Below are 24576 nucleotides of genomic sequence, written 5' to 3' on the forward strand. Positions count from 1 at the left end.
CCAAACAATCTAAAACCCACATGGTCTACAAAAATTGTACACAAAAGATGTGATTGAGCATACTTTTCATGGAACATTAGAATTGTATCAAACATATTTATTAAAAATAAATAGAGTAGGGTTGCAGGATTATCATTGATTTTAACCCTAAACACATTTGTTCTAGATATTCATTTTAAGATGGATACTCTTTTTTCTTGATAAGATTTGGTGTCAGCTGCGGGTTTTCTATATGGCAGGCATTGACTCAAAAGAGGAACTTTGGCAATAGAGCTTACAATAGGGGCAATCATTAGCTCCAATATTATTTACTAAAATTCTAAAACCAGCTTGGCATTGTTATGTAACAAAGCCATAGGGTGATGTTTTTCCCCCGTTCGGCCCCATCAATGGGGTACTAGGGATAATTCAACTACACTCGGCATCTGGAATTCTCAGAGTTCCGACTGACCTTCTAAATCATGGTATTCGGTCATACAGGGGATGGTTTAGAACCATGTTCCCTATTGAACATAGCCAAAAAAAAAAAAAAAAAAAAAAAAAAAAAAAAAAAAAAAAAAAAAAAAAAAAAAAAAAAAAAAAAAAAATAATAATTTTCAAGTGACTGGAGGCTGTCATCCATGCCATAAGACTATGGATTTATAGAGGCTAAAGACCCACTGCACGGCATTGGGCTGTCAGACAGGACGATGAATCTCATCTCATCTCATCTGCACCTTTGGACATCAAGAAATGGGGCATATACTGCTTGGACAACAACCTCGACCAAAAGGCCAAGAACATTCTGGCCGTATTGGAATTTTTACAAGCCTCCATTATGATAATCGATGGAGCTACAGTGCCATCAATAGTGCCACAAGTGCACTCTCCAATTACCTATCACAAGGAATGGAGCGGCACGCGGTGGAAACGCACCCCTGGTAAGAAAACCAGGTACTCCGAAATCTGGGACGTGGGTGTCGTTTCTCAACATGCCGAGGAGCTTGTAGCTCATAACAGCGTTGTCACTTCAGTAACAGACCAGGAAGATGGTTATGCTCATGGTGTTATTTACCGCACAACAAGTCCAGCCATTAAGCAAACTGAGCCTGGACTCCCTGTCATCTCACCGAGAAACTGGTGTTGTCATACAGGATTTAATAAAAGAAAACAGATCGGGTTTCCTCAGGTCAAGTGTTTGAATTTATGGTACACCCATATGGCAAACGACGGTGTATAGCAAGACACATCTAACAATATATGGAATATACTAAGAACATTCGAGGTCAAAAAATGGAGTTGTTTATCTCTTAAAAGAAACCGCATGAAAGGGTCACGACTCAAACTATATTAGGTGGCTCAAATTGGTCCTAAAAATGACACTAATGTTTTAACTCTCATTCCACCAGGGCTGCAGCAACATCCGCAGCAAAAATTTGTACAGGTACCCACAGACCAAATCCTCAGAATGGCAGGATGGTCATTCAAAAAGGGTTTTTCCACAGGTTTTTATAATAAACCAGTTAAATTTTGGAGCCATCATTTGTATTAAGAAGACATTTTATGTCCAACAAAATAATTGCCCGAAAGGTTACAGGGCTATGATTCTCAAATTTTAAAAAATGTTATATAATTTTTTCATTATACCACACAACTCTTTGTATAATTGTGTTTTAAAATTACTAATGATGCTCTCTCCCAATACCCAAGGCAGTTGTGAAGCATGGACTCGTTCCACGGCATGAGGTCACAGAGCTTTGAAATCTTCACGAAGTCACTCACGTGACTCCGAAGTAAAATAGTAAGATTAAACGAGAACTTACCAGTTTGAAGTTTGATCTGTATTTTATGAGGAGTTACGATGAGGGATTTCGTGCCCTCCGCTCCCACCCTCTTATGATCATATCAAAAACTGGTATCTCTTTGATAATCTTACTATGTTAGATCATTATAGGTTCCTGTGACCTCACACCGCTGCTTTGAAGAATGACACGCATGCGTGGAAGCGGGGTTCTTCACGAAATCCCTCATCGTAACTCCTCATAAAATACAGATCAAACTTCAAACTGGTAAGTTCTCGTTTAATCTTACTATTATTCTTAATCAATTCCCCCTCTCTTGTCATTTACCTTCATAATATGCGCCCCAGTCCCTGACCTTGTTACCAAGAGCAACAGTTAATTCCAGCCTGCGCTGGCTACACCTCTCCTGGTACAAAATCAGCTGCGTTTGGGAGTACTTTTCCAATGCGATGATCCAGAAACTATTCACACACAGTGTGAACACTGTACCACTTGTGATATCGTGAAGGAAGAGAGGATGAAATAAATAATTTACTACCGAGTTTCTTTTTTGATGTCTGATCTGTGCTTTCAATTGATGCAGAAAGGTACAAGGACTGCAAGTGGAAAGGTGCTTCCAACCCTGAAGAATATCTGGAACACCCAAGGGATTTCAGGGTAAGGTTTTAGCTTTCTTTCCGACTTGGCAAGTATGTCCGTAATCCTACACCCACTGGGGACAATTTACGTTTACGCCGAGCCAATTAACCCACAAACCTGCACGTCTTTGGAGTGTGGGAGGAAACCGAAGATTTCGGAGAAAACCCACGCAGGTCACGGGGAGAGCGTACAAACTCCATACAGACAGCACCCGTGGTCGGGGTTGAACCCGGGTCTCTGCGGCTGTAAGGCAGTAAATCTACCGCTGCACCACCGTGCTACCGAATGTTAGTATTGTGTAGAAAAATCAAGTATCAGTTTGAATCTAGCTTGCCCTAACGAACAGAGTATCGATATTGCACGCAGCTGATCTGGCACCCATGTAAAATTGGCTGACATGTAAAGTGTGTGCCCAAATATATTATGTCCTCACTGTTCAATCAATCAATCAGATTTATTCATCACATACACAGCGAAATGAATTTGCCAGCAGCGGTACAATCAAAAAGAACACACAATACACAATAAAAATCGACACAAACATCCACCACAGCATTCTTCACTGTGGTGGAAGGCACAAAGTACAGTCAGTCCTCCACCATTGGTCCCCCACGGTCGGGGGAAATCTGGTCTTGTCGTCCAAGAAAGGCTATTTAATCTGACGTTGCAATATTTATTGTAGTTCCCTTTTTTTGTGCTTCTTGTCCTTAAATAACAGTTTGGTTCCGTCTTCCACCTTCCGTCTTCTTCCGGCACCCTTGGTTCCAGAGCATTTCTGGATTATCCGTTTTGCCGGACCAGCACAGATCACGGTCTAGGCTGGACCGGTCCGCCAAGGCCGCTGAGAATCCGGCCCACAAACTTGGCCTCGGATGTCAGCTATGGGAACGGATCTGCTGGCTCCGGCCGGGCCGGGCATCCAGAGCCCCAGCCGCAGGGGGGGAGTGGGGGGGGGTGAACTCCACCCAGCAGCGGAAGTCCCAATGAGGCGGAACGACATTTCGTTCAGACCGTAAAGTCTAATTCTAATCGGCCGCCACATTTTCATTGGGACCTCCGGGAGGGATTTCAAGGGCGCTCTTGTAATTTAGTCCAACTTAAAAGAAGTGCCAGAAAAATTGGGAACAAAAATACCAAGCCTACAAACCAGTATCTCTTTGGAGTGTGAGAGGAAAACGAAGATCTTGAAGAAAACCCATGCGGGTCACGGGGAGAAAGTGCAAACTTCGTACAGACAACACCCTTAGTCAGGATCGATCCCGGGTCTTTGGCGCTGTAGGAGCTGTAAAGGGGCTGTCCCACTTGGGCGACATAATGTGTGAGTTTAGTAGAGTTTAAAAAAATGTCATGTTGAAGACTAGCTTCGACTACCCTCGATTATGGGAAAATTGGATACCGAATAGCGGAGAGTGAAGATGACCTCCTTTGACCTCCCTTCGACTATGATGAAGACTATCTACGACTACCTTTGACTACCCTTGACTAACATGACGACCTACTATGAGAAAAACCTGCGAGTAAAAAAGTATCGATTTTTTCCATGGCAACCTTTTTTTAACACCGGCATTTTTCAACATGGCCTCAAGTACACGGGCACCACTCTCGAGCATGAAGGAGAGTTACAAAGACCTCCTATGACCTCGTGTTGACCATGCTGCGAGTACGAGTCGAGGGCAAACTCGCCAGAACTCGCGGATTAGGTTGCCGAAGTGGGACAGCCCCTTAAGGCAGCAACTCTACCTCCTCGCCACCGTGAGAGACTTTAGTCCAACAGCTGTTCTGTTGTAAATGGAAGATGCACAGGATGTTCAGACTTTTATTCCAGCTACAGGTATTTTTTTAAACGCACAGCGAGGTCCATGCTTTGAACAGAACGTACCCCCCACAAATGTACATTCCCCTTCACATGTTTGCCCTGACAGTTCATTGGGCCAAATTCAACAATCTGTTACCGCAATTGAAGAATATTTTGGTTCACAATGTTTCATGTAACCCTGCTTGGAAGGAAATGCAGCAGAAGTCTGCAGATTTTCTATTATGAACAATTGCTTTAACTGCTTGTTCTTCCGATACATTAATCAAACATGCAAAAAATCTCCTGGGGAAATCCTAAATCCTTATCATTAGCAAAGGGCCAAAATGCATTCTTGGAATTGAAGGTTTAGTTTGGTGTTGCTCTTTGCTCATGATAAGGATTTAGGATTTCCCCTGGAGAAGTTTGCATTTTGTTATGTATGTCTTCACAAGCATTCTCCCTGTGACCGCCTGGCTTTCCTCTGTGTGCTTCGGTTTCCTCCCACGTCCCAAAGGCGTGCGGGTTTCTAAGTTATGTGGCCTCTGTAAATTGCATCTAGTGTGTGGGGAATAGATGGGAAAGTGGGCTAACATCCTACCTTGTGTGAATGGGTGACAGATAGCCGGCGTGGACTCGGTGGGCCAAAGTCCCCTGTTCCCATGCTGCCTGTGTGAATAATTCAAAGTAGTATTCAGAAAAGGGCTGGTGGAGGAAGGAGTCCCTATTTCATAATTGGGGGTAGGATACAGAGCAGAGTTGTAATGGGCATTTTTAGGCGACTGTCATAGTCGCAGCAGCTGGTCACCCAAAAAAACGCCAACAGGACCCCCCCTTCGACATAAAATTTGAAATAAAATCATTCCACCGACAACTACGACAGCCCCTACGTCAGGAGAAGTCAAGCTACGCTCATTGTCGTCAAACCCACTGTCACCGACTGTCTCCGAAACATTTTCAACGTTGAAAATCCAGCGGCGACCAGAAAGATGTTACGATTCTTTGGGCGACTGAGGAGACGACTCACGACCATACAGGCGACACCCTGGCAACAGCCTAGTCACCTAAAAAATAGCCTAAGTGGGACAGGCCCAATGTTGTACAAAAAGTAGGACAGGCTTCAACCTCATGACACTTAACCTCACGAGGGAGAATGTGTGTGTGTGGGGGGGGGGGGGGGGGGGGGGGGGGGGGGGTTCCTGTAACCCAGAGTGCGGCAGATTGAGGGAAGGGGTGGTTTGCGTTACCAGATCATGCGCTACGTAGCTTTTTGGATCAAAGAAAGTTCATGAGGAGATTTGGCCGATGTACCACTTGGTGCTGGATTTAAAACGAGTGAAGCTGTTCACTGTAACTGATGGGTTCGGAGCCAAGAGAACATGTTTAAAATGTTAAACTTTTTAAAAAAGAGTAAAGGGTACATTTTTTCAGCTGTTGAATGTTACCGCCTGGAACTCGCTGTCAATAAGAGGAGCGGAAACAATCATCCAGGGCTAAACACCAACCAAGCTGAACAAGGAGTTGGTCATTTGCATCTCGCCCCTGCTCAGTCAACCAGCGATCATTCAGCTCAGCTCCGCATTCCCGCACTAACCCTGTATCTTCTTCGATTCCCTTAACCTTACCATCAATCTCAATCAGGAATATAGTGGTCAGTGGCATCTCCATTGCCTTCCAAACCCACCCGCGTGGGTTTTCTCCAGGTGCTCTGGTTCCCTCACACACTACAAAGACCAGCTGGTTTGTAGGTTAATTGGCTTGTGTTAAATTGTCCCTGGTGTGTGTGGGATAGTGGGTCAACGTGCGGGGATCGCTGGCCGGCACAGTCTCGGTGGGCCGAAGGGCCTGTTTCTGCGCTGTATCTCTAAAATAAATTAAAAAATAGGAAAAAGACATTTCCAAAGACTGGGGAAAGAAATTCCTTGGCGTTTTCTCCCGAACAGTTGACCCTTTAATGGGAGATCTTCTGGATCCCATGGTTCTAGGCTCTATGTAATCGGGGGGAATTCCACTGGGCAAATGGCTGAAGGGTGAGTGGAGAGCATGGGACGAGGGGTGGTCCACAATTAGGGTATGAACATTGAATTCTCCAATATTCCCGGGTTCAATCCCGACTACGGGTGCTGTCTGTACGGAGTTTGTACGTTCTGCCGTGACGGTGTGGGTTTCCTCCGAGATCTTCAGTTTCATCCCACACTCCAAAGACGTACAGGTTTGTCGATTAATTGGTTTGGTGTAAATATAAAAATTGTCCATAGTGTGTGTAGGGTAGTGTTAATGTGCAGGGATCGCTGGTCGGCACAGACTCAGTGGACCGAAGGGCCTGTTCCCGCGCTGTATCTCTAGACTAGACTACATCCCGCTCACTTGCTTCACAATTCACTCATCTCCTTATCCCACATCCTGTTGCCTTCTCATCTCTAGTCTTTATCCACACATCTGCAGATCAACTTGTCAGCCTTTGTTCTGCCCCTCCTCTCTGTTCTAGCTTTCTTCATAAAACATCCCGATCCAAAACATCACCTATGCATGTTCTTCAGAGATCTACCTAACTCACTGAGTAGCTTCAGCGCTTGTTTTTTTTTCATTGTTTTAAATCAGCACCAGCAGTTCCTTGTGTCCATAGAATTAAGGTTCTGGATTGGGGATAGGTTGATATCAAAATCTTAAGACATAGACATAGATAGAAAATAGGTGCAGGAGTAGGCCATTCGGCCCTTCGGCCCAGCACCACACCGCCATTCAATATGATCATGGCTGTCACCCAAAATCAAGAGTCAAGAGAGTTTTATTGTCATATGTCCCAGATAGGACAATGAAATTCTTGCTTGCTGCAACACAACAGAATATGTAAATGTAATACAGAACAGGAGATAAAAATTCAATGTGTCTATAAGCCATAGACCAGATATACACACAATAAATTAACAGATAACATGCAATAGTAATAATAGACTGGTATTGTTCAGAGCTTGTTTGATGTTGCATTTAATAGCCTGATGGCTGTGGGGAAGAAGCTGTTCCTGAACCTGGATGTTACAGATTTCAAGCTCCTGTGCCTTCTTCCCGATGGCAACGGAGAGATGAGTGTGTAGCCAGGATGGTGTGGGTCTTTGATGATGTTGGCAGCCTTTTTGAGGCAGCGACTGCGATAGATCCCTTCGATGGTGGGGAGGTCAGAGCCGATGACGGACTGGGCAGTGGTCAGTACCCTGTTCCTGCTTTCTGCCCATATCCCTCGATTCCGTTAGCCCCAAGAGCTATATCCAACTCTCTCTTGAATACATCTACATACATACATACATACATACTCTCTTGACAAACGTAGACTGGGACTAAATCCAACAAGTGGGAGTTGTTCAAAAGAGAAAAAAAGAGTTCAGGGCCAACATGTTCTCATAAGGGTGAAAAGTAAGAACAACATGTCCAGGCAACCTTGGATGTCAAGGGCTATTGAAGATTGGGAGAGGAAAAAAAGAGGCCATTGCAATTCTATCATTCTGTGAGTGTATAGGGTTGAAGGGAAATGTGTTTACACTGAGGATTGTTGGACCTTTCAACGCTTTACACAATGAGTGATTGAAGCTGAGGCAATTTCATTTTCTACGGCAAATTTGGATGCATGTCTGAGGTTGAGGTGATTCCAGGGCAATAAGGTCAGCACTCGACTGAATTGGACTGTGGATTGCTGTGGCTAAGAGTTTGCACAGATGGAGAAGACTCGGTAACAGGGACCTGAAAGGACTCAAAAACTTGCCTTGGTATCATTTTGCCTGCTCGGAAAAGCCATATCATGTCATCCTGGCGTTGCAAGGATCCTAGTTAATGCAAAAAGGTTTTGAAATAGCATGTGGAATAACCCAAAAGTAACCGGTGGGTAGCATTTACTAGCTTGACACATTTCAGCCCAAATCAATTTTTAATGTGGCCACGATTTGCCTCGGACAAATTGTAGTGCCTTAAAGCGACAATTATAGTAATCAGCGGAATTAGTGTCTAGTAAAACCTGAAACTATTTCCATCTGCCAGCTCCACGTCTTTTTTTGAAAACCAAAACAACCAGCAAAACAAGTGGATGAACTATTGAACCATCTACCTTCAAAAACAATGTTTCATGATTAAATATCAACTCCAGCTGTTCCCATAAAAATCTAGTTGCTTTAATTTTTTAAATATGTGTGTTTGATTAAGGACAGGTTTCAACTCATTGTTGGCAACATTTACTCCAATCTTAAAATATTAGTCACCAATACAGTTATTAATTGATTTATGAAATAAACGGCAATATATCTGCCTCCCCAGCACCCACACTGTAAAAATAAAAAAAACCTGCTCAGCGCATCTCCTTTAAACATTGCCCATCTCAGCTTAAATCATTGACATTAGTGCAATATTTGTAGGCTATTTTTTTTTTAAACGGTGCTCCTTGCATAAGCAATTATCACAGGCAGAAATTATGGAAAGGACATCCTTTAGCTGGGGAGGGCAGCACGGTGGCGCATTGGTAGAGTTGCTACATAGCTCACAGCGCCTGAGACCCGGGTTCAATCCTGACATGGGGTGGTGTCTGTACGGAGTTTGCACGTATTTCCCTGCGACTGCGTGGGGTTTCTCCGGGTGCTCCGGTTTCCTCCCACATTCCAAAGACGTGCAGGATTATAGGTTAATTGGCTTCTGTAAATTGTCCCGAGCGTGTTGGATAGAACTAATGTACGGGTGATCGCTGGTCAGTCATGGAGTGATATAGTGTGAAAACTGGCCCAACGCCCACATGTCCCAGGTACACTAGTCCCACCTGCCCGGGTTTGGTCCATATCCCTCCAAACCTGTCCTATCCATGTACCTGTTTCCCTAACTGTTTCTTAAACGTTGGGATAGTCCCTGCCTCAACTACCTCCACTGGCAGTTTGTTCCATACACCCATCATCCTAGGTGTGAAGAAGTTACCCCTCAGATTCCTATTAAATCTTTTTCCCTTCACTTTAAACCCATGTCCTCTGGCCCTTGACTCCCCTACTCTGGGCAAGGAACCCTGTGTATCTACCCAATCTATTCCTGTCATTGTTAGCGTGGGCCGAATGGCCTGTTTCCATGCTGTATCTGTAAACGGAACTCAACAAAACAGCTGCATCTGGTACAGTAATGCATTGTTATACCATGGAGTACTATTATATTATCAATACCCTATCAATAGGCAGCACGGTGGCACAGCAGTAGAGTTGCTGCCTTACAGCTCTTGCAGTGCCAGGGACCTGGGTTTGAACACTACTACGGGTGCTGTCTGTACGGCATTTGTATGTTCTCCCTGTGACCGGCGTGGGTTTTCTCCGATATCTTCGGTTTCTTCCCACACTCCAAAGACATATAGGTATGTAGGTAAATTGGCATGATAAATGTAAAAATTAGCCCAAACATGTGAAGGATGGTGTTAATATGCGGGGATCGCTGGTCGACGCGGACCCGGTGGGCCAAAGGGCCTGTTTCCGCACCGCATCTCTGAACTAAACAAATACATAACCCCAACAAAGCAGGATAGGGGGGAAGGTTATAAGGGTCAGAACCGTGGTGCAGCTTAGAGCTGTGGCTTTTCTCTCCAGCAATTCCGGGATGATTTCTGATCTTCGATGCTGTGTGTGTGTGTGAGTTTGCATGTTCTCTCTAGCATGTGGATCATTCCCCAGTGCACCCGTCCATGCTCATCACAAAAATATGCAGATTGATAGGTTACCTGCTCACTATAGATTGCTTTACATGAGTAGTAGAAGTTTGGGGGGGGAACAAGATTTTAGGTTCGGATTAGTGCAAGAACTGGGTGCCTGATGGTTGGTGGAGTTTCTGTGAGCCAAAGAGCCTGTATCTATGCTGTATCTGTGTGTGATTCTACGACCAAGTTAAATGTGATGAATAGCTTCTTTGCTGCATAACATTCTTGCATTCTTTCTTCGGGTATTGGCATGCTTGCAAGGTTGACATTTATTATTTATTCCCACCTGCCCTTGGGAAGGCTGTGAGCCTTTTTTACACAAACGGCTACATCAATGTGGAGAATGTACACCCACACTATTCTGAACATTCTTATTCCCCGTGTTCAGACGAGGAGATAAACTTTTCTCCCTGAATCTTCTATTTCAGTGGCATTGCTTCACAACATGTGATTTTCCAGAAGATTGCATGCAATTTAAATATTTTGAAATCAGTTTTAAAATAGTCGAGAGGATCAACTTGATATGTACCATCCTTAGCCGAGTAGAATCACGTTTTCTTTTAGTAATTTCTAAATTTGGATGAAGACTTTTTTTGCAGCAGCATTGAGGGGTTTTAAAATGAATAGCCCTGATGTTATTCTGTTCCGGTTAAGAATATTAAAGATATGCACTACTGTAGTTCATTCCCCTCCATCTCAGCTTTTATCACTCGTTCCCTTCATTTCCCCATGGAAATCTGAAGAAGGGTCTTGACCCAAAATGTCACCCATTCCTTCTATCCAGAGATGCTGCCTGTCCCGCTGAGTTACTCCAGCATTTTAGAAACATAGAAAAACGGTGCAGGAGGAGGCCATTCCGCCCTTCGAGCCAGCACCGCCATTGATTATGATCATGGCTGATCGTCCCCTATCAATAACCCGTGCCTGCCTTCTCCCCATATCCCTTGATTCCACAAGCCCCTAGAGCTCTATCTAACTCTCTCTTAAATCCATCCAGTGACTTAGCCTCCACTGCCCTCTGTGGCAGGGAATTCCATAAATTCACAACTCTCTGGGTGAAAATGTTTTTTCTCACCTCAGTCTTAAATGACCTCCCCTTTATTCTCAGACTGTGGCCCCTGGTTCTGGACTCGCCCAACATTGGGAACATCTTTCCTGCATCTAGCTTGTCCAGTCCTTTTATAAGTTTCTATAAGATTCCCCCTCATCCTTCTAAACTCCAGTGAATACAAGCCTAGTCTTTTCAATCTTTCCTCATACGAGAGTCCCGCCATCCCAGGGATCAATCTCGTGAACCTACTTCAATCACAAGGATGTCTTTCCTCAAATTAGGAGACCAGAACTGTACACAATACTCCAGATGTGGTCTCACCAGAGCCCTATACAGCTGCAGAAGAATTTTGTGTCGATCTTTAGTTTAAACCAGCATCTGCAGTTCCTACCTACAACAAATCAGGAGTGACAGCTTTGTGGGTAATCTTTCCCATCTAAAAGGTCCGAGGCTCTGCAAGAGAAATGAACTTCACAAGTTCATAGTAGAATTAGCCCATTCGGCCCATTTAGTCCACTCCGCAATTCTCTGTCTCCTAATCCCATTTTACTGCCTTATCCCCATAATTCTTGACTCCCGTTCTAATCAAGAATGTCCATCTCTGCCTTAAAAATGTCCACTGACTTAGCCTCCACAGCCCTCTGCGGCAATGAGTTCCACAGCTTAACTAACTCACTTAACTGTAAAGCCAAACCAGCATATTTCAGTCATACAGAGAGCATAGGAGTCAACCCTGGGTTGAGTATGGCCAACGAGGATATGACCCCAGCCAATCACCCGGTGACAGGCTGATCCTGTGTCTTCAATGTTTTTGCAAAGGCAACTAAACAAGGAGAGAAACCTGATTCCGACAAAGTTCTGCTGCTGCTAAATTACTTGGAGCACAGTCTTCTCATAACACTCATCATATTTTTGCCAAGCACAAAAGCTCATGGCAAAACTCTCGATAACTGGCAGCTGTTGAATGGTCTTTGTCCAAGTGAGACATTAAGAGTGCCTTCCTCAGCCACACACACCACTGTAGGTATTGCATATGTATTGGACTGGACAACACACCGAACCTGTTGGATAACTGGGAAATCACAAGCAACACTTGTACGTGCGAATGTTTGAAGGCTGAGCAAGTCTGACTTGAAGCACACCAGAGAATGAGCCTCGGATACAACAGCTGTGAAACAAAGGTCTTCTGCCAGGCTGTTCCCTGTAGACCACACTCCAGTCCACAAGATCATGGAAAATGTGAGGCAGTTCCCATTTTAACAAGTCATTCTCAACAATGCCAGATGTCTCTGTTAATATTCAGCATCTCCATCAACTTTATTTCCAAGGATCCCAATACCTATTTAGCCCTTGTACTGCCCTTTACCAATAAGAAGGAGTTGAAATGAGCATGCACTTTTTACCGGTCACAGCTAATTGGGTCTAGCTTTCTTTAAATACATTGTACCACTGCTATGTTAAAGAAGCAAAAAAACATTATATGCCATCATTTTGAAAATATTATTGCAGCATTGTGCATGTGCAACAAATTGTGTCCAAGAAAACAAAAGATATAAACTGGTATGCTGCCTTTCCCACTGAGTTACTCCAGCATTTTGTATCTATAAAGTGGTTACACCACCATTCATGTCGGACCTTGTTATCATATTTGTGCAGTTGGTGATTACACATTGCTGTAGTTTAGTATTCAGCATCTTTTTTTGCTGAATACAATATTAAATGTGTTTTAGCCCTGAACTAGATCTTACAAGTTTATAACTTACGGCTTTACAGAAAATATTTGTAACGACAGTCATGATGTTTGAGTATTATAGCGCGTATACTGCTAAATTCATTTTTAACAAATGCAAATAAAATACTAACCTTTTTCCCCCTCTTTCACAGCTTATTTTCAGGCATTGTACCCAGAGTCACATGGATCAGTCTTGGAGGCTTTCTGTTTTTAGGAACATATGATAAAGTCCACAAGCTGCTACTATAACGTGTCAAGAAATTCACTGTAATACCACGGAACTAGCATCATGGATATAATATAAATTGATTTTTATTAGAACCTTCAATTATTTTGTTAGACATTTCTATATTTTACATTTCTGTAATATGTATATTTTTTAGCAAATTGTATAAATAAATATTTGTGCAGAAAAGTAACACTTTCTCAATTTGCCTCCATTAAGCAGCTTTGCCGTGTCCTTTCTGGTAACATATAAAAGGAAATACTGACAGAAAGTCATTTTACTTCGTGTCTCTGAAGCAGTTTCAACAGAAATATGTAGGCACGGGTAAGTTATCAGGTTTAAATTATAAAACTGCACACTAAAGATCCTTAGAATTCAACATCTGCCTCCAAATTGTGCAGCGTTCATAATTTCTAAATAAACTTGCAAAATCAGACTATTGTGTCAGTATTTACCTCAAATGCCATTTTACTTGACACAGTCCAGCAATTTCTCAAATTACCCATATGGAAGGATACAGCTCAACAGCTCATGAGAAGACTTCAAGTGAACAAACAAGTAGTTTATAAACAAGATGCATTTTCAACTTTTACCAGTGACCCATTGGCAGATAGTGAGTGACAATACAAATTCTGCTATCATGTTTGAGTTCTGTAATCATGCTGCTCTGGGTAACTTTTCTGTAATTTGAAATATTTCTATGGGAAACTTGGGTAACTGCTACTGAAAAGTTATGTTTTTTTAAACTCCAAAAATGCCTATGGTGAATTAGATCCTTTATCAAATGTGTGCAATCCCCAGAAGTTTTGTCGACGTTAATTGTAACAAGCCATTTAGAACAAAGGTAAGTGGATTTATCCGAGCAATGTTACTTTCATTATAACCTCTTGTAATAAGGCACCAGAGGGTTTTACAAAATTTAAAAACAGCAACCAAACGAGTTTTCAAAAATTCTTAAAGTTCATGTTATTCATGCACTAAATAGGTTTAAAATATCTTCTGCAAAAGATACATAAGAAACTCTTATATACAAACATATAAAACAAAACATTCCTTTGTACATTATTATTCCCCGCATTTACACGCTTCAGAAGCAAGTAAATTGCCGAGCTACTAATTCTTCCCAAGGAAGCTTAAAAAAATGTATATACACAGTTAAAGAACGCTCGTACAGGTCTTCCCCTATACAAGCTGTGTCCTGCCACATCTCTTCATCTTGGAGAGGTAGCTAAAGGTGGTGAGGTAGTAACAAAAAGCTGACAACATTTTCAGTGCACAGGTGTACATTTGCATTCTTCTGCAAACTACTTCTGCTTTTCAGGTGAAGTCTCATGAATGTAGCAACTGCCCATTAAGTAGCAAAGTCTGTTTGGTGTCAACTTCAGAGTCACTGCGCGATAAAGTTTGAGGTCTCTCACACAACAATGCTGAATTGCCCGAGGCCTCCAAAGATGGAAGATGTACAGGACTGTGAAGTTCCTGAGTCAACTGCACAGGTTGGAAAGATGTACCTGAAAAATTAGACGTTTAAAAAGTTTAAAACCTGGCAGAACTAGTTAAGAATTATAATATCAAGATGAATGTAAATCTCAGAGAAAATCCATTATTTATTTACTTAATAAACTGCATAAGAAAATCCATATCTTCAATTGTTTGTCTTTATTCCACTGAAACATTTTAATTTACATTATAACTTTATTATCGTGAAAGAACTTTAGAAGCAAAACTATTATTGTTTTTTCACACTTGAACCAAGACTAAATATTACCTTTTTTGGCAAAAATCTTTACAACCGGTAGATTTTGGGGCTGAGATGTCATCCTATCGTGGTTGCTGGGATAAACAGGCCCTTGCCTTTCCTTCATGCTACTGAAAGTCCCATTGCATGGATAAGGATTAAAAATTCCTCCATTGATTATATTCTGTCCTTTAGCATCTTCAGGAGAATAATCCGTACTTCTATAAGGGCTTGAAGTGTTGGCATTATCAAACTGATCCATGCAAACTATGGGTTGGACACCAAACAAACCTATTCAATCAAACAAAACAATATGTTACATCATTGTATGCAGGTATTGATTTGAAACTACTTTTATAGTGCTTCCAACAAGTAGACATTTGACATGATAGTTTGATATGAACACAATATGCATTGGATAGTCATCATCAATACAAATCTGCCGGTATGGAATAGATACTCCCTCTGAGATAGTTCTACATAGTTATAACAATTTCTACATTCATTAGATGTACATTACGTTTGTTCAGCCTACAAATACCCAAACAGAACAAGTTATATTTCAGCAGAACGTCTGGAAATTTTCTGAAAATATTTGCTGAAAATCAAATATTACATGATATAACTCAAGCATTCAGATCATTTCCCTATTTCCATAATCTTCTACGTGTTGTAATTCCCCTTCATTTCTACTGCACACAGCCTTGAATATAAAGTCGTTTTAGAAACTGGATCAGATCAAACCATACATCAACTGAATAATAGTCTGACTTCACAGTCGGGAGTCCATTATTTTCTGTTTTTAGAAGCAAAGTCTAATGGTTGCAGGGAAATGTCTTAAAACCAAAAAGATCGTCCAATTTAACCCAAAGTAATTGTTAGCAAGGGGTAATTAATCTGCGTTTATACTGGAAGAATATTTCATTGAAACATTCTGCACCCTAATAAAAGTCATGTAAACAGCTTTAACCAATTTCTGAATTTGAGGAACTAATATTCGTTTATACAAATAATCATAGACTCATAGTTCCAAAGAAGCCCTTCGGCCCAACTAGCCCATGCCGCCAAAGATGTTCCATCGACTTTGCCCAAAAGGACAAGGTTCTGCATAATGAATGTTCCTATGGCTATGAACGTCTGGCATTGAATGTTTGGAGCAAACAAAGCAAGGTTGTCGAGGAATATTTAACTCCAGAACTGCCTGTGCTTTAATACTCAAATCAAAATCCAGGATCCAATTGTTAGATTTTTGCAAACCATTTCTAAATTTGCTCAGCTTACTCTCCTTTGTCAAAAAATGTCTGTAAACTCAAAAAATTCAAGTCAATACCTGCAGCATATTTTGAAACTGTAGCTAAACACATACCTGGATTTTCTGGGCACAGTCTTCCTTCTGTTGCATGTTTACATCTATCTTTAATATTGCATCCAACACAATGCTTTGCTTTCCTATTGGAAATATTGTGATTGTCCACATCTGCACAGTTTCCAGCATCAGTCCGACATATACCTGCAATTATAGTCCGTTAGATTTTGCCCACTCTGAATGGACGCTCATAGTTAACAATCTAGATACATATGTAGACATCAGAAATACCACTTTCTTATGAAAATGGTGGAATTGAAATTTAGGCAATCTTTTGCAGAGAGCAATAGATTTGGGAAATGTTACAAAAAAAAAAAGAACATGGCATCAAAATGTGAAATGGGGGTAACAAATGCCTGAGCAACATTTAAATGACAGGTTCTAAATTAGACTAAATAAAACCATCTCATATTCACCATCCATTCTTAACACCCGAATCATAAAACTGATGAAGCTCTAGATATTGAGGCAATCTTTGTTACCTAGTAGCACCTGGGAATGTAAAAATCCCGGCTTTGGCACAACCCTCTGTCTTCTGTCAATAAGCCAATTCCAAATGCAATTAATCATAAACCTTTCACTGTGCACTGAGCTTCATGCACTATTTTGCAGGAATATTTAAAAAATGAAGTATCGGTGCTGCAGAATAAAAATGGGGGGGTTAAAAATCAAAATTATACCATTGCTCTCTGTATGTCCGCTGGGCATTGCTGCTGCTAGTTGCAAATTGCTGCTCCCATCCACCCTGAGAGAAGTATCCTGGCGTTCAGAGAGTGTTCCTTGTGAGGAGAGGCAACTGGGTACATCTGGCGGCACGATGGTTTCATCTGCAATGTATGCATATATACGTTAAAATAAGCATGCCAGGCACAAGGTCACACTTCCACTGAGGTCCACTGTGTATTACAGACTGTCCCTAAATTTAATTCCTAGGAACGTCTTTATCAAAATCTGTCCAAACTTCTAAGTATATTAACATTATATCTGCTTCTCAGAACCATGGTGCGTGGTTGCATCCGTTTCTTAGACTAACAAGCTAAAGTTTAAATTTTAATTGAATATGCCTGAAGCATTCTGCAGGACAGGCAGCATCTGTGGTGAAATAAATACAGTTCATGTTTCAAATCAACAAACCTTCATCAAAACTGGGAAGGGGGAAAAAAATAAGGTTATTGCAAGCTGATAACTTTCTATTGCGGAGTGCTTCCATCATTTGCAGGTTTTGATTTTCATTTACACTTAAATTTAAAACATCAATATACCAATTTAGGAATCTGAAATCAGTTTTAAAAATCTGAAACCATAAAAGTAATTTTTGGAATGTGGTCGATGCTCATGATATATTTCATATGGTCCTTTGAAGTAGCACAACTCAAGAAGGGAATTCTGTGGCAGAATGAGACTGAACTAAAAGTCGTCCAGAGTGCAAGAATCTCAAAGTGATAGAAGAGAGTTTTGATGAGATAATCGACTCAAAATATTGACTCTTTGGTACAATAGTCCACATTTTTGCAGCAAAACAATAATCAAGTTCGCCGTTACAATATTATGTATGATTTTGGTGACTGTGGAAAGGTTGCCCGCTATGAGAATTCATAGAAAGCCAAGATGACTGCAAATTATTTGCAATGGAACCATCCCTATGACCTCTTTCAAATGGAGGCGCCCAAGAAAATGTTCATAATAATGAATGATTCTGAAAGTTAATAAATGATTCAAGAAACTACCAGATTGCACAAGTTATTAGTTAAAGTTCTTTAACCTTATTTCATGCATTAATATGCAAATTAGAGACTAGCTAAATGGGTGCTTGCATCATTTAATGCAATTGTTTCAAGACTTATTTTGACTGTAAAATGCTCGCTACAACACAATATACCTAGAGTTAATATTTTGAATGGTGGATGCTGCAGAATCCCACAAGTAATTAACACTAGTATTGTTAAAAAAAAGATGCAGATTGGTGAAGGTTCCAATAAAAGTTGGAAAGTCAACCACTTGCATATGTGGAGAATGGGTATAGGCAAAACAGATATCCAGCTGGAACTTAACGTGTGTCTGACATTACACAATAAACTGCTTACCAACATTTTTTTGGCAAAGGGCAAACGCACAAATCTGTACAAAATTGGACAGAGAAAACAGCAGCATTTTCCAGAATCATGAAACTGTAGAATCTAATAAATTGGCAGCAGGATTGTTCTGGAAACAGGATCATGTACCACTGTTAGATTACATTTAACATGCAGTAAATAATGCTTAAAAGTGTTAATGGATCACTCAAAGATAAAGTGGTAAGTGCCACCCACCTGTATTTGTCACACTGTATTCTTCACTCTTCTTCCTGGTCTGGTAGATGATGCAGACCCATACCAGAGAGGTGATGACAATGCTGCAGACCACTGCAATGATGACAATGCCCACGGTCATCGTTGCATCCTGTTTGTTTTGTCCCACCACACAAGCCGACGACGGCAAAATGCTGAGGTGACTGTGAGCTCGTTCAGTGCCCAGTGGATTGGACATCTCGCATGTATATTTGCCCCCATCGTCCGACACCACATTCCGTATGATCAGCAGTTGGTTTCCAGGCGTGAAGTGATGCCTCTGTGTAACCACGAGGGGTTCATCTCCCTTTAACCAGGTTATTCGTGGAGAAGGGCTTCCCGATGCCATGCACTGCAGAGCAATAGTTTCCCCAATCACCACTGTTTGATCTTCAAGCGGATAAATCAATGATGGAGTTTCTAAAAATACAAAATGCAGAGGTAAAACACTTGAACTTCACTCACGTACCTTAATTTACACATATTCTAATTTGAGGAAAGCTGTATGAAATTATGCTAAAGCTTCCGCCCCAACATTTATAATGTCCCCCCATTATTACTATAACTGCATCTTACTTCTACACATTTGATGCATTTGAATTGGAGACAGAGAAACAAAAAAAAATCAAACGCCACCAGCATATTAGTAGCTGAAGTGGTAGGCAAGACCTCTATTCATTTTAACCAGCTCAAGAAAGATGTTTTTAATGTGAACGGTATGGGTTGCAACAATTCCTGAGACGGGTATTAACTTCACAATTTTACTTTCTCCATTTTAAAATATGAAACATAAGTAAATAAATATGTTGACAAGAAAAAATAAGCAATCACAAATTATGAAACTATAAATATGAAACTGAAGGAATATAGTCTTAATTTATATGCATTGTCAACAGTAAGAGGATGAGTTCAGCAACTTTCTAGCAAACTATGTAGATGGTATTTAATTGAAAAAATAACTAACATAATTAAACACCGTTCATTTCAACATTACGATTGGTTTGGTGTTCAGTAACAAATGGTTCACTCAACCTCTTAGATTGCATATGGTCAAAGGGTCAAATTCAGTGTAAAAGCAGACGTGATGCATGTAGAAATGTATTTATATTAATAGCAAGTAAATACTGGGATATTCCCCCCCACCCCACGCAAGATGCCTCAAATTCAAAGCTAATGCAGAGATGCCGAAGCACAGCAACTTTAGGTGTACTCCAGTTTCAGAATATTTTCTATCTTTTGGGAGTTTGGTTTTAACCTCCAGAGGTTCACTGCTGATAAGTGCTTTAAAGTTTCGGTGGCTTCAATAATAAGTCTGTTGTGGCTTCAATAATATTGTAAGAAACCCAAGATAGATGGACAAAACTAATATTTTCATTCAGTTTCGTTATCAAGATCTTGGTATTTTACCTTGTTACAATCCTGGATTTTGAGCCTAAGGGACTAAAGCAAAAGTAACAAACCAAACAAATACACCTCAGGAAAAAGGTGCTGGCATTAAAAGGCAAGATCAGATATTTAAATTATGATGAATGAAACTTGTGGTAAGGCACAAGCAGCAGTGTTCTAGTAGATTTGGGTGGGTGGGTGGGTGGGTAGAAGGTGGATTGTGAAGACACTGGGGAAGGAACCCTGAACATTGTAGTAATAACAAGACTACAAAGCTCACCATTCATTATTCTAACAGTAATCACAGGGGGCCTGCTCCATCTTAAGCCATGGATGTTGCCCAATTATTTTGTCTTAACACATGGAGCATGGATACACTAATTATCCACTAAACACAGAGGACTCGCCCATTCACATGTACATGAACAGCAGAATGACTGCAGACTCTGTACTATGCAATCCGACTTTTACAAGTACTGTTTCTTATTCTCAGATTTTAATTATGGTCAGCAATATTGGAATTTAAATCTGATTACCAGATCTAGTTACGGTCAAAAATTTGGAATTAACCACAACAAAAAGAAAACGACATCTCAGATTCCAATTTTAATTGTCATTGTCAGTGCTTCAGTCATCTCTGCTTCAGTATTTATTTTTTAATCATGAATTAATGTTTTGCAACACAATATTTCGATTGGACAATTCTGAAAAAGCTATAAACAGAATCCACCTACCCAATACTGTGAGGGATGCATTAGCAGATATTGCCCCTGCAATATTTTGAGCTGTACAACTGTAAACTCCCATATCTTCAGTTTTTACATCCACAATAAAGAAAACATCATCTTCAGGCATCACGTGCATCCGCCTTTCACGGGCTGCAGGAAAATCTGTCCCGCCATCCTTCTGCCATGCAATCCGCGGAGCAGGGTGGCCAGTAGCCGCACATTCGAGCCGAGCATTGGCTCCCGTTCTGATAGTTATATCTCTTGGCATTTTAACAAATGATGGCAACACTGCAAATATAAAATATTACCATAAAACCAAGTGAAAATATTTCTCAAAGTGCAATTTTGTCTTTTTTTTTTAATAAGCAGCATGAATGGGAGCTGAGCATTCCATTCAAATTTATTTTGGGCCATTTACTTATTTCAAATGAAAGTTTATTTTAGCGTATGGGCGACATTATCTTACGAGAACATCACGAATACTTGGAATTTTATTGGAATGATAGTGAGTGTTTGCATTGCAAATTCCCCTGTGCCTTTACAACCCAAATACATGTATTTGCAATTCAAATACATCTAGATAAGTGGTCTCGAAGATCTATATTTGGTCACCAGTGGCAACAATAGCCATGACCATGATACTTCAAATTAATGACAAGACCCATCCTTAAGGGAACAGTAGTTAAAACAGACCACCAATGCCACTTTAAACCATAACATAGGTAATTGACACAATCGGTGCGTAAAATATAATAGCACATATGCGGCACAGTAGTGAAGTGGGCGGCATGGTGGTGTAGCAGTAGAGCTACTCCCTTACAGCGCCAGAGACCCAGGTTCGATCCCGACTACGGGTGCTTGTCTGTACAAAGTTTGTACGTTCTCCCAGTGACATGCGTGGGTTTTCTCTGAGATCTTCGGTTTCCTTCCACACTCCAAAGACTTGCAGGTTTGGACGTTAATTGGCTTGGTATAAATGTAACATTTTCCCTAGTGTGTGCGGGACAGTGTTCATGTGTGGGTATCGCTAGTCGATGCGGACTTGGTGTGCCAAAGTGCCTGTTTCCGCGCTGTATCGCTAAATTAAACAAAACAATTTCTATGCTTCCATTGCATGCTGGAATATGTGTTGAAGTTATTATAAATGCATTGTCAACTGCAATGGTATAGAAATTTAGGGCCGTTTCAGATTGCAAAATGACATTTAAAATCAGGTGGTCATCAACCTGAAAAGGTGTAATTCCGTTTCCTTCTCCATAGATGTTGTTTAACATGCTAGATTATTTTGTTTATGTTTCAGATTTTTACCATCTGCAGTTTTTTGGTTTGTAAATCTTTGGTTCAAAGCTAGAATAAACTGAAGATTTTTGGTGTGTCACCATCTTGAAGCATTTGTCGCAACTAGTTAAATGAACAATTCAAGTACAAATCCTGCTTGTACCCACCGTTAACTGTAAGCTTGGCTCGAGTAGAGTAAGTCGAGCCAAAGTTGTTAGTTATCATACACTGATATCTTCCTTCATCTGAAAATTTCACATTTCTTAAATGAAGAATGGTGGTATATTCCATTACTTCACCATCCTTTGCCCGAACGTGTGCAAAGTTCTCAATCTCGGCATTGTGTAGAATCTCGTGATCTTTTTTCCAGACAAATATCATTGGGAAGTTGCTACTGCTTGCAGCTGAACAAGTAAAATGAATATCTCTGCCAAGCATAGCCATGGTGGTCTCAGGCTGAACAATGATTTGAGGCTTTGGAAAGTCATCTGCAATAGTAAACAAGTAGAGGAACAAATTGGAGTAACATAAATTAATAAAGTTACAATATATTTTATTACAGATAGGCAGGTGGAATGGAGAGACCAGAGGTTATTATGGTGTGTTATATTTTTTGATGAAAATCATTGTCTTGTGGACATAGCTAAGCCAATCAAAAAAATAGGATTGCAGGTTTGTCTTCATGTGATTACATGTTTGTTCCAATAAACCATTCAGGAAACCACTTGTTTCTCTTGCAAGCCATAACCTTAGTGAACATGTTCTAGAAGTTATAACCTATACTTTTATCAGGACCTGCAAGTATGTTTGTGGCAGATAGCAGACATATTTCGGTTATTGCCTGCGATTCTCACAAAGCAAGCTTGCCATGTCACTTGTTGTCATGAGGTCACTAGTTTTCGATGACACTTCCTACCAAGAGAGATTCCTATATTGGCCTCAGCGACCATTCTAACACCACTCTATAAGTCAGCCACACTAAATGTTCTTCCCTTTATCCTGTATCTGTACACTGTGGATGCCTCGATTGTAATCATGTATTGTCTTTCCGCTAACTGGTTTGCACGCAACTAAAGGTTTCCACTACCTCGACAATAAATTAAACTAAAATGTGTGAGAATGCATCTCAAATAAATTATACAGATTCATGCAGTATAAATTAATATTAGTTTTAATAGGCTCATATCTTTAACTGAATGTAAAGAAATCACCAGAAAGAAATACATTCAATTTTTTTTCTCCCGTTATGTACTATGTTTACATACCCTATTGTGCTGCAGCAAGTAAGAATTTCATTATTCTATCCAGTAATAAATTACTCTCGACTCTTGAGCCACAAGTTAACCAGCTCTGTATCAGCTTCCCAAATTAATCTAATTTATAACCTGATGACAGAAGCAGAATAATCATTTTTTAAATAATTAAGAAGAATAACTTACCACAAACAAAACTTTCTGCAGGCACAATAAAGATACTTTTTCCTTTTAGTGATTCTGGATGAGCACATGTGCCAACTACATTTGATTGGAAATCTCTTCCTAAGAGCCATTGCGGCAGCCATTTTAATTGGCAATCACACAAAAAACTATCACTGTTCATATATCTGTAGAAACAAATGTTTTAATTATAAAAGCATTTTGAATAATGTAATCTGATATTACCATAATCCGAGTAAATACAAAGGCATTGGGTATATGGTTATGAATTATATTTGCCTACAGTTTAATAACATTTCCAAATTTGCATGGTATAAAAATTGGAAGTTCGATGATGAGTTTAATAAAGTAATACAATAGGCAATGTATTCTGCAGCTGAATACAGTAATGCTTTGGCAGAAAAACTAAGATATAGACTGGCAGGTTAAAGGGTTTAAAATGAGGAATATGGGAGGACATGTTGAGGAATGGCACTACCTCCTGGATCCCATGTACTTTCGATGTTTACACTGAACCTGCACAAAATTATAGAGGCAACATACAAGAGGAAAGAGCTGAAGGTCGTGTAGAAAGTATAAAAAAGATTTACACAAATAATTTCAAGGGTGAAGGTTTTGTCTATAAGATTACACTGAAAAATTTGCAGTTGTTCTAGAAGTAAATAAGTTTGAACGGAGATTTTTTAGAATTATTAGTTTATACAAAGGTAAAGACAGGGAAGCTGTTGTCATTAGTGGATCGTTCAACGAACACGAAAATAGATTAAAACATGTTAACATGCTACATAAAAGGAATGCAAAGAATTGTTTATTAAAAAACCTCTATAAGTAGGACCTAGAATTTATTGTTGGCCATGATTCTAAAACCAGAATAAATCCATCCTTCAAAAGATATCTGGATAGGCAGTATACAGGGAATATTTTTCAGGTCTATGGGGAAAGAAGGTATTGGGACCAGTGGATGGCTCCTACAGACTCACTGGGCTGAATTTATTCCTCCTGTGCCACAATTTCTATGGTTCTGAAAGATGTTGCATGTATCTGAACAAAAGAGGGCAATGAACATAGCTTCTAAGAAGCAAATGTTGCAGATTTCCCATGCGCTTTGTATTTAGGATTGGTTCGTGATTTTAAAATTGAATGTTCTTTATCACATCTTCATTCTGGATGTAGTGCAATTTGCACCCAGTCTAAAGTTCGAAGATTATGTTCAAAACAAAACCTCTACCCTCAGATAGTATAGCACCGATTATTTACTTACAATTCCTTTAGATTCTTCATTCTGGAAAACACTTCTCCTTGAATAGATCGGATCATATTATTCCCCAGATTTCTGTAACGGATAATTTGTTTGTAGTTCATAACACAATTTCAAAGTCCATTTAACACTAA

The 24576-nt window shown here is 40.3% G+C and overlaps 2 protein-coding genes across 3 annotated transcripts in view; one reads left to right on the forward strand and one right to left on the reverse strand.

Annotated features, from left to right (window-relative positions):
- Nucleotides 1-13118, forward strand: part of slc25a26 (solute carrier family 25 member 26) — a 116991-nt gene extending 103873 nt beyond the window's left edge. The window contains exons 9-10 of the mRNA XM_055647631.1: nt 2365-2438; nt 12852-13118. Coding sequence (XP_055503606.1) covers nt 2365-2438; nt 12852-12948 — 171 coding nt within the window. The 3' untranslated portion in view covers nt 12949-13118. The remainder of the gene's footprint in view (nt 1-2364; nt 2439-12851) is intronic.
- lrig1 (leucine-rich repeats and immunoglobulin-like domains 1) overlaps nt 12994-24576 on the reverse strand; it is a 65217-nt gene continuing 53634 nt past the window's right edge. Inside the window, exons 11-19 of one of the 2 annotated variants that reach the window (XM_055647629.1) lie at nt 24446-24517; nt 23188-23351; nt 21916-22236; nt 20477-20758; nt 18339-18776; nt 16710-16856; nt 15994-16173; nt 14694-14954; nt 12994-14436 (exon numbers count right to left, since the gene is read on the reverse strand). In XM_055647629.1, the coding sequence (XP_055503604.1) occupies nt 14255-14436; nt 14694-14954; nt 15994-16173; nt 16710-16856; nt 18339-18776; nt 20477-20758; nt 21916-22236; nt 23188-23351; nt 24446-24517 (2047 nt within the window). In that variant the 3' untranslated portion in view covers nt 12994-14254. The remainder of the gene's footprint in view (nt 14437-14693; nt 14955-15993; nt 16174-16709; nt 16857-18338; nt 18777-20476; nt 20759-21915; nt 22237-23187; nt 23352-24445; nt 24518-24576) is intronic. The other variant, XM_055647630.1, reaches the window with a different exon arrangement.

The sequence above is a fragment of the Leucoraja erinacea genome, chromosome 16 (assembly GCF_028641065.1).
Source record: "Leucoraja erinacea ecotype New England chromosome 16, Leri_hhj_1, whole genome shotgun sequence".
Classification (NCBI taxonomy): Eukaryota; Metazoa; Chordata; class Chondrichthyes; order Rajiformes; family Rajidae; genus Leucoraja; species Leucoraja erinaceus.